This window comes from Gossypium hirsutum, chromosome D06 (assembly GCF_007990345.1).
Source record: "Gossypium hirsutum isolate 1008001.06 chromosome D06, Gossypium_hirsutum_v2.1, whole genome shotgun sequence".
Lineage (NCBI taxonomy): Eukaryota > Viridiplantae > Streptophyta > Magnoliopsida > Malvales > Malvaceae > Gossypium > Gossypium hirsutum.
In genome coordinates, this window is record NC_053442.1 from 43222613 (window position 1) to 43234299 (window position 11687).

The window sequence follows — 11687 nt, forward strand, 5'->3', positions numbered from 1 at the left end:
AATGGGTGTGTTATCTAAGGTTGTAAAAGAGCCTATTTATAGGCTAAATTCATATGTCAAATAATAATAAAATAATCTAAACTAATCAGTGTTTGACTGAAATAAATAAATAGAGTTTAACTAAAAGATTGTTTTTCAAATTTGACTGAAAATAGGAGTCATACTTAACATTTTCATATATTCTTTTCTAATAAATCAACCAACCAAACAAACAATGAAATACCATTACAAATGTCTATTCCATTCCCACGTTAAACCATTGGTGGTCTATTCCATTCTCATTCTATTAATTAACGTGATATATTAAATATATTTTTTAGGCATAATAATAAAATTAGCTCTTAAAGTTTACATTTTTTTGTCAATTTAGTCTTTATTTTTTTAATATAAATTTGATCATTAACATTTCAAAAACAATCAAATTGTCTTTTTTAAAAAAAATTAAAATACTAACTAAAACATTATTATTTTTTCAATAATGTCGTATGCTACGTCAATAAATAATTTAAAATTTATAAAAATATACAAAATAAAAAATTCAAGATTCAAAAACAATTATAAAAATTCAAAAAATAACATGAAGTATACGTGGATTATCATGCGAGTTGCCATGTTTAAAAATTTAATGTTTTGTACAATATTTCTATTAAGAATCAACAATTCACCTTTTTTTAATGGTTGAGGACCAAATTTAACTAAAAAAAAGAATATGAGCAATTAACAAAAGATGTAAATGTTAACGGCTAAATTTGTCATTCTGTCATTTTTATTATAAAATTTATATAATTTTTTTAGCATTCTCATCATGGTACTCGGTATCATTCCAATACCGCTCGAAACGTTTTGTTCTGGTAGTAAACCGAAACAAAAAAAAAAGGTTTCGCTCCGGTGCAAATTCCAGTCAATATGTACCGATTGATTTCGCTCGTACTAGCTAGTACCAAAAAAAATAATTTTAAATTTAAATTTAATTTTAAATTTTAAATTTTTTATTTTGAATTTGTTGCCCGCATTTTTAAAATATTTTATTTACCACTTTAACCAAAGCTTTTTTTTATTAGTATTTTCAATTTGAGATATTTAACCTCTTTATCTGATACGTGTAAATACTTTATATATATATATATCAAATATTTTTAAAAAAAATAATGGTAAATTCGAAACAGATCGATACGAATAGAAAAACAATACTTCGACTAGCATGGTACTAACTACATTTATTCTCATTATTAAAATTAAAAATTTGTTTTTGAGTGTGTGTGTTTTTTTTTTCTTGGAGGGACTGTTTTTAGTTTCGGGTGAAATGACAAGTATGTAAATTGCAAAGTCTATTTCAAACAAAGAAAGTCAAGAGAAATTTGTGATCCGAGCAAATCAATGGTGAGAAATTCCTTCATGTTTTTAGTACATAGAAATTTCCAGGTCTAAACAAAGAGCAGAGCACTTGTACCCTTAATCCAACAACATTGAAACAAATGTTATATATAGTACTATCAAATGCTGAAGTTAAACAAGCTTTGGACCCTGGCCTCCCTTGCTCATCTCCGAATTTCCATTAATGGGGTAATCAAGGTCTTCCATGAACCGGGACCAGTACCAGTGCGACTTCCATACTTGGTTCATCTCTTCAATCGGAATACCCTTTGTTTCAGGCAAGAAATAGTAGACAAAGATGGACATTATTACAACGAAGAAGGCGAAGAACATGAAGAGTCCGAATTTCAAGTGGCAGAGCATGGTTAAGAACACTTGAGCCACTAAAAATGTGAACATCATGTTGACGGAAACGTTGATACTTTGTGCAGCTGATCGGATTTCCAATGGGAAAATTTCACTAGGAACCAACCATCCCAAGGGTCCCCAAGACCAGGCGAATCCGGCCACGTAAATGCAAATGAAAAGCACCACAACAATGGCGTACCATTTAGGCAAATCACCAGGGTTTCCATTGGTTCCAAACTTAGCACCAATACAAGCCGCCACAACAGCCTGAAAAAATGCAACAAATAGCCAAAAGATCAAGTTAATACCCATTGCTATTGAAACTGGTTTTTCATGGGGGAAAATAAAGTACCTGGCAGATCAACATTTGGACTCCACCCTCTAGGAAAAGGAATCGCCGACCCCATTTATCAACACCATAGATTGAGACCAATGTTGCAGCAACATTAACGACACCAGTAATTACAGCAGACATGAGGGAAGCATCGTCTCCGAAACCGATGGTGTTGAACAATACGGGGGCATAAAACATAATCACATTAATGCCGGTTAGTTGTTGAAAGAAAGGAATTAAGATGGCCATAGTTAAATGAGGCCTGTATTTCCTCTGCAACAAGTTTCTCCAAGGGTGCTCAACTAGCTTTGATGCATCACTGGCCGAAACAAGGTCTCTAAATTCCTCATCAACATCATCCACCCCACGGATCTTCTTGAGCTTCGCTCGGGCTTCCTCGGTCCGGCCACGTTCTATCATCGAGTTCGGCGTATCTGGTAGGACTAGGGATCCGACTGTGATGATAAGGGCAGGGACCATTGCACCACCCAAACTCAGTCGCCAACCCCACCCACCTTTGATCTTAGCAAAGAAGTAATTCAGCACGTTGGCAATAAGGATGCCGACTGTGATTGATAATTGGAAACCAATGTTCAATGCTCCTCTGTACTTGTAGGGTGCCATCTCCGAAAGGTAGAGTGGCACAGACTGTAAAAAAGAAAAAATGTACAAATCACCATTGTTTTAAGATTTATAAAAATTTTAAATTAGTAATGATAAAATTATATTTGATATTTAAAAATAATAAAAAATTAATTTAATATTTTATATAAAATATAAATTATTAAAAGGATGAAATTACTATTGTAAATATACCATTTAATTTAGATTGAAAAATTTTCTGCCACCGAATAGACAAAAGAAGTTAGGCAACAAAATAATGCAAAAAGGGGTCAACAAACATGGGTTTATCAATATTCATTGGACTAAATACAGAAGCTAATATGTTTTTTTTTCAACCCCCGTTGCATCAAGGAGTGAATTTTTAGCGGAGAAAAATGGTGCAAAGACATGTCATGCAAGAAAAACAAGCCTTGTCTGACAAGGAAAAGTAACAGTTACAGGAACAAGCTTCATAACTTCAAACCATTTATCGGAGGTTTACTTGTCAGATCTCAAGAAATCAAACCCAGATAAGGTTTTTATCCAGTTAAAACAAGGGATACAAAAGATCATATCTGGATCAGAACAAGTTTGTCTGCTCTGTTAATACTGAGATTTTAGAACCATCTAAAAAGCAGCTCTGAAGAACACAAAGAGACACATTAGACGACAAAAATCCAGCAAAAATCTAAATTAAAAATTGAACCCCAATGCATAAAGAAGACTAAGATATGTACTTTTCTTCTTTTTGCCACTCCTTTCAGACAGCACATTATTTTTTATTCTTGAACGAACAACTTGCAAAGAAAAGAAAAAAAAAAAACTAAGACTAAGACTTCATGGTTCTTACTTGATTTGCGAAACCGATACCGAAACCAAGTAACAATCTACCAACAATCAACATCCAAACAGCTTTAGCAAAGCCATTGATAAGAGCTCCGGCAAAGAAGAGTAAACCACCAAAAAGCATGGATAATCTCCTCCCAAGCTTACGGGTGACAGTTGAAGCCACCAGTGATGCCAAAAGAGCAGCCAAATACAGTGACGAAGTGAACATCGTCAGTGTTTGACTGTCGTATTGGCAGTACTGATTCGTCGACTTGTTAGCTTCCTTCTTCTCCCAAACTTCTCGGAAGAACTTTTGAAGAAAAGGAGTCATGGTCGTCACTCCGCCTATAAAAAAATACCATTGGTTTCTACGTAAAACAAACAAAAATGTATGGGGGCAATTGTGTGTGTGTTTTTAATTGTTACCTGAAATCCCAATATCGTAGCCGAAAATCAAACCACCCATGGCGGCGACAATACATGTTATAGTGACGAAAGGAGTGAGGTTTCCCGGGTATTCCTTGCCGTTTCCTGGCCCAATTCCTCCTGCCGCCGGCATGTTTTATCTGTCCTTTCCTCAATGGAAACTAGAAAAGGAAGAACAAATACTTAGTGTATAGTATATAAGATCAGTGAAAGAAGATGGGAGGTGTTAGAACAGCATGGGACTTCCTTATATAGAAAAATTATATTACTATAATTATTAATAAACAAAATTCAAAGTATATTATTACTTATCCAAATTTTATGTTTGGAAACCCTAATGTATTAAAATGGATAAATGACAAATATCCGCTTATAACGAGATATTTATAATAAAATCATATTACTAGATTTTATTTTATTTTATTTTTATTGGTTAGAGGACATCAAATTCTCTTACTCTAATAGATACCTATTTGTAATAAGATATTTATAATAAAATTATATTAGTATATTTTATTATTTTTAATACATTTAGAAATAAGGTAAACTACACCATTGGTCACACAACTATGGATTTTCTTTTATTTGGCCACTCAACTATGAATTTTATTAAATTGGTCACTCAACTAATTGGATTTATTTTTAATCATTTTCCGTTAAATGTCATTAACTACTTAACATGATAGTGAGGTTGCAGCTTAAAAATTGGTATAATAATAAATTTAGCTCTCAATTTTTACATATTATGTCAATTTAATCATAGTTTTAAAAAAATTAACCCCCAATATTTATATATTATTTCATTTTGGTCCTAATTTTAAAAATATTCAAAGAAACATATAAAAATGCATAAATATTATTTAAAAATATAATAAATTCTAAAAATATATAATAAAATAAATTTAAAAAATTGGGTTTCTCTTTCATGAGAGTAACAAGGTTAATTTAATGAAATATGCTCGAAATTGTTTTTGAGAAACTAAGTTGATTTTGCAAAAGATTACCGATCTATGTTGTTTTTATTCTCTCTTTTAAAAATTCGACCTGCAATGAGAGTTTTCACTGCAACATCAATGAAAACATGCCATGTAGGACGTGTTTTCAAGAAAGAGAATAAAAAACGCAACCTGCAGGGAACGCTTTCACTTTGGTAAAAAATATTTTTTTCTTTTTTTCTTACGGTTGGAAATTAAAGGTTTGTAGATTTATTTTTTTTCGTGTTTGAGATAGACATGGTTATAGTTTTAAGAAATGTTTGGATTTATGATGGTGTCGTGGAGTTGGGTGACCTACAAATTTCATTTGCCATGTGAGTATGGAGCCACCACCGGGGAAGTCGGATCATGTTGTAACTCAAGGTCCTAGCTGAAGGTGATTATACGGTTTAGGGTTGAAGTGTAACCAGGGCTTCAAGTCTACAAAGGTTATGTTGTCAAGGGATGGAGCATAAATGGGTCGTACTTGACAGTGGTTATGCGGACATAACAATGAGTTTTTCATCAGAAGAAGATGCTTTGTAAAACTCAAAAATAAATATGAAGAAGAAAAATACAGTGGTGTTTCGGTATAATCAAGTAATGCGTCTTATCCACCACCACCAAAAGTGATAATCCGGTTATTATAACCTATGAAAACATTGGAGTGTAACAGGTTATATTAACAAGGTCACCGCCTTCGATGGTAGTGGACAATAAGAATTAGTTGATTATACTAGAAGGCCCATTGTGTTTTCCTTTCTTGCACCTATGTTTGAGTTTTATGAAACATGCTCCTCTGATGAGAAGACTCATTGTCGTGCCTGCATTAGTATCATCATTTATGGCCCCATTTATGCTCCATCCCTTGACAGCATAACCTTTGTAAACTTGAAGCCTTAGTTACACTTTAACTGAGATGGTATAATCATCGTCAACTTGGACCTCGAGTTGCAAAATGATCCCGACTTCTCAGATGATGGCGCCATACTCACACGGTAGGTGAAATTTGTAGGTTACCAAGCTTCATGACATCACCATGAACCTAAACGCAACTTAAAACTATGACTACATCTCCCTCAAAGCGGGAGAGAAATAAATCTTTGAACCCTAAAATTTTAACACACAAGAAGAAAAAACCAATTTAGAGGAGATTGAAATGTGGTAAGTAGGGGACGAAGAAGAAGCGTTTATATAGGATATGGGATGGGGTATAAAGGGAAAAAAAATTATCCCGAGAATCTCGGGTTGTAGGGCTCAGAAGCAACCAAGCTGGTTGAAATGGGCAGAGAGAAAACGCTCTCATGACAGACATGTGGCTTGAAAACGCATCTTGTAGGGGGCGTTTTCACTACCATATCAGATGAAAATGCCCCCTAGAGAGAGTGTTTTCTCTCTGTCCATTTTAGCCACCCTAACTTGGTTGCTTCTATGACTTGCAACTCGAGATTCCCAAGATAAAAAATTAATCGAGAAAAATGTAGAAACCGCACGTGTAGAACTCGCATGCCAAAGTTAATATTAATTATTGAGGTGTAGAAGAGCTAATTAAAACACTAACTTATGCAATGAGTACACTACCTTATTCGTTTATTCATTAATTTTTTCTGTAAAGTGTAAGCTAATATTAATTATTTAAGTAAGATATAATCTGATTCCTAAGCCAAAGTTTTAATCTTTTTCCGAACCTTTTGAGCAATTATTTTCTTTCTGAAAATATTTTAGTTAACAAATAGAAGGAGAAAAACTTAAATGAAAAAGTAACAGAAATAATTGTTAATTTTAAACACACAACTTGATTGTGTGCAAATCAATCCAATTTTATAAATTTGTTTAATATATTGTAAATAAGCGTACATTTAGGATGTAGAACAAAGTATACAAAAAATTACAAAATTACAAAATAACATAATCATCAGTGTCCCAAATGTGTGCCACAGCTGGGTGGGCGTCGGGCACACCTAGGGTTTCATCGCACTAGCTGGTATCGTGGCTCCTCGTCAACTTCGACTTCATATTCACATGCAAGTCGGGGTTGATCGATGACTTCATCTCCTTCCTCTGTGGTTGACTCCGATCGTGTCCTACCCGCTCATCATAGATCCCTCTTTGAGTTGAGTCGGCGGTTGCGAGGATGACCCACCTTAGTAGAACAATGATGCTGGGGGTGTTTGTAACACTATCAGTGGTCCACTATATGGTGTCGCATGGCCCGATTGTGGATAGAAGGTGGGAAATGAAAGCGATACCATATGTGTCGGTGCTGTTAGCAGGATCGAAATGTAATATGGCACGAAGGGTGACAGTCATGCATAATATATCCCTGGAAAAGGTGTTGATGTAGGGAACGATGGGGCGTGTTATGGTGCTTGTGTAAAATAAACTGATGCTGAATGTATTGATACAAGGAATGATTTTACATGTTGTGGTGGTGGTGTAAAATAAATCAGAATTAAAGGTGATGATGCGAGGAATGAGTGTGCATGTTGTGATGCTTGTGACAAAAAAAATGGGTTAGAAGCAAAATTAAATTAACCATATTAACCAGGAGGTTGCCTGACAATTGGGTCCATTGGTGCAGATGAAGTAGATATCGATCTCGCTGCATCTCTTATAACTCTTGAAAAGAATTATATTTCATGCCTTTAAACGTATCTGATTGCTTGTACTTAGGTACATTTAGTTACATTTTAGGACATTTCATTTGTATTTTTATCATTTCATTAGGAGCTTGAAGTCTGTTTAAATATTAGGTACTTTTAATTGCTTGTGGTAGGGTTGTGTTTGGTGGTTTAATAGGTGCAGGTTGAGGAACAAGAAATAAGGGAGTGAAGGTTTGTCGAGGCAAAGAGTTGGACATTTTGTCAACACGGATGTCGTGTCAATACCGAGAAGACCCAGTCAACACTCAACGTATATCAATTTTAGCCCAACTGTACTTGTACTAGAAAAATTGCCTAAAAAGAGGAAAAGATAATCTTAGGTTGTTGGTTTTTATTCTAGAAAAAAAAAGAATTTAAAAAAGGAGAAGATAATCTTGGGTTGTTGAAAAAAGAATTTAAAAAGAGGAAAAGATAAACATGGGTTATTGGATTTACCCTAGGAAAAAAAAGCTATAAAAAGCCAAATGAGGAAACCCTAACGGTAAACAAGAGCGAAAGCCTTAGGCAAAAATAAAAGGTAACGACTGAGTAGAGACGGAAATAGGAAGACGAAAGTAGTCCCTTTCAACTATTACAGGACACTGTGTTGTTGGAGTGTGAACTGGACAAGCAAAAGCTGTCTTCCCGAAGTCTTCCATATTTCTTAAATTTTTTCTTCCGTGAATTGAATGATGAAAATGGTGTTGGATGTTATTTTGGTTTTGAATTTTATGTGCCAATCTATGAGCTAAATCTCATCGGGTTGGGATTACATGATGATAATTTCATTTTCTTTAACGGTTGAAGTATATATCTGATTCAATTTATTGTTTCATTCAATTGTTTTTATTTCTAAATTGTATGCGTGCAATCCCTAGACATAGATTACTATTAGATTACTATTCAGCATACCCATAAACTAAATCTAATTCTGAAAAGGTTGGATTAGCTGGAACGAAATTGAATGATATGAGTAAGTACTCCACCGGTACTTGCAGTAGACTTTAGACATAGAGCAGCATTCATACAGAAGGAAAACAATACAGGGTACCGTATTAAGGCCTATAGACACAGGCAAGGTAACTTGAGGTTTTTGGTCTCGAAAGAAGTAAACCATTTTAGAACTCTTTTGAGCAGTAAACTGAGTATGATTTTGATGGGGCATTATTGACAGTAAGGGTAGATTCTTAGTAATCCCGACCTTCCAAATCAACATAATATATCATTTATTATTTTTCGCTGTATCTTTACTATATCATTCTTAGTTATTTATTTGTTCATTTACATAATATTCTCGTAGTAATTCTCATAATTTCCATTATATTTCTACTCTAATTTTGCCATAGCATTTCCAAGTATCCATTAATTCCATATATTGCATACATCACTATTCCTTTAATTGCCACTGCATACTTATCATAGTTTTACCATAACATTAATTCTATTTAATATTATAATAACTTAACCACTTTTGTGCCTCAATCCGATCTTCGTGGGAACGATACTCACTTATCACTTTATTACTTGATCCGACGTGTATACTTGCACAATTCACATATCATATTCACACACGACAATCTCCATCTCCCAAACTAGGATTGATGGGCTCTCATCTTGGCCTCTTAAGGTGACATTGCCTACTCCTCTTTTAACTCGGCTGTAGTTACACCTTGTCGTTATGCCTTAACCAATCCATATAATCTTGAAATGTCACCAACTCTGGTGTGAGAAATGGTTCACGCGTTGGCAAGAAATTGTATCTATGCTCCCACATCTTGATATACTTCTTTTGAAATGTTGAACAATCTTTCTCGAGTCTCACCCACAAGTAAAATTTGTGCAAGTCATCGAGCTCTTGGGGTGGAAATGAAATTCGTTGTGTACACCCAAACTGTCGCATGACTCGATCGAGTTAATGTATCTCGACCATTGCAAAAATGACCAATGGCACTTTGACATGCTAGATTTTGCAATTGGCCAAAAATTTGGTCGGGATGCATTCTTGAATCTTTGGATATACAGATGGCATCTATACAAACTACGTTACAAATTTATAATTTTTAGAATGTGGCTAATATTTAATTTCAAATGCTAGAATACATATATAACTTTGAAATTAATAAACTAACTTCCTTTTTAGTTTCTTGATCTAAAACTAGTCGGATATCCTAGAGCTCGGTCGGTATACCGCTGTGTCTTACGGGGTATTCCATTTATTCAAATAATACGTTATTTCAAAATTACAACAATGAAAAATAAAAATGGTAATGATATTGTCAAATGAATTTTACCATATGATGAGTGGGAATTCGTAAGGGAGTTCCACTCGGGGGTGTAAAAATGATAGCCGATACCATGCCCACGATTGGAAAAAGAGCATGCAATCGTCGATTTTAGCTTTATCTGGTATCGTCGTTCGATACATTTCTCAGTACAATGTCGCCATCACCACTAATCCCCAACTAAATCGTCTTAATTCTTTCAAGCCGGCAAGTAGTAGTAGCCACCTTAAATGTACCAGGTTGCAAGATTTATCTGCATTAGTAGACCCCCGATCAACTTTAAAGATGAATGCTCGAGCTAATTGTTCCTTTTCAACGCCATTAATTGAAGCCTCGATAGTTTGGAAGTTGTCTTCCAACCATCTCATCTTGATCTGGCTACCCCTGAACTTGTTTGGCACCTTCCTTAGTAGTTGCTCGCATGTAGCACTCTAATCAGCACTAATAACTGGCCCTGTAACGACATCTCTATCGACCGGTAGATCTAGTTGTAAACTGACATCCTCGAGTGTAATTGTACACTCGCCGTAAGGAAGATTGAATGTGTGCGACTTTGGTCTTCATCTCTCGACCAAAGCATTGATGAGCAGGGATCCAATTTAGTCCCTCAGAGCATAGGAGTTGCATATAAAAAGCCTGCATCTCGTAAGTGTCCATGAATGACCTCCGATGCACCTTTGCATAAATTGTTTATGTATGTCTCCAAAATCCGATCTTCAAGCGAAGTATATAAACATAAAAAATTAATAATCTAAACAGTTGATGCATCACGAAACTTACTAAAAAGTTGACTAAGGCAAGTGAACCTATCAAATAATAGTATAGCTATAGTGAGCAAAGATATTGTTCCCATGAACACTGAAGTACTAGAAATTATCGTTTTTCTATTATTTAACCGAATAATTCGAGTGATTGATTCAAAAATAAAAATAACTAATTAATTAACTAATGAACATGACAAAGAACAAAACACGAAAAGAATCGATTAACAACCAAGAAGTGAAACAATACCAAGGAAAGAATCTGCCTAGATTTCATCTGTCGCTATCAATCTAAATTATGCAATTTCTTTACTTAGTATCTTGATCCGTAAAAATCTCTAAATTATGCTAATATCTCATTGGAGCATAAGAGCAACTGACTTTAGGTTGATTAATTGAATTTTTTTCTAATTAAAACCTCTATTATCGCATTAACTCGTGTTATGAATTCCCCTATTAGATTTGACTCTAATATGATAGATTTATGTCGTCCCATTTCTAGGACTGCATGCAACTCCACTAAATTACGCAGGATCTACTCTTAAACAATGCCTATTCAACCACTGATTTATGCACATCGAACATGGATAAATAATCTAGAAATATTAAACCAAGAATTAAGCGTTTGTTTGTCCTCAAGAAAAATTCCCAACTCACATTCAATTTAACTTCCCTCAATTTATTTTTTTCACCGACAATGTCTTAGGATAATCTACAGATAATCATGCATTGGGAATTTAAACAAAATTGACACTAAAGAGCACAAGCAATCCAAGTAGAAAATTTTTAAAGCATAAAACATAAGTATCTCCCCTATCTCAATAATTTCCTAAAATTCAAACTAAACAAGAATGAACACCATCACTAAAGTTCACTCAAAACAGTCAAGGTGTTTAAGGTTCAAGTAATGTGACTTAACAGTCAAACAAGAAATTCGATTACCATGGGCTTGCTTGAAAATCAAATCTCCACCACTATAGAAATGAGATGACACAACAATCAAGTGGTCTTTACAAGGTTGTAGCGGGGCTTAGGTAAAGGATATGGAAAAGGTCATCAAAGTTTGTTACAATTGAGAGTCAAGTTGATAAGTTAACAAACCTAAAAAAAATCAG

The 11687-nt window shown here is 34.4% G+C and overlaps 1 protein-coding gene across 1 annotated transcript; it reads right to left on the bottom strand.

Annotated features, from left to right (window-relative positions):
* Window positions 1-1381: 1381 nt before the first annotated feature.
* LOC107900618 (sugar carrier protein C) lies at window positions 1382-4373 on the bottom strand. The gene is made up of 4 exons (XM_016826282.2): window positions 3914-4373; window positions 3510-3832; window positions 2075-2704; window positions 1382-1989 (listed from the first exon to the last, which is right to left on the bottom strand). The coding sequence occupies exons 1-4, from the start codon at window positions 4044-4046 to the stop codon at window positions 1507-1509; spliced, it is 1569 nt and encodes a 522-aa protein (XP_016681771.1). The 5' UTR covers window positions 4047-4373; the 3' UTR covers window positions 1382-1506.
* Between the last annotated feature and the right edge of the window lie 7314 nt (window positions 4374-11687).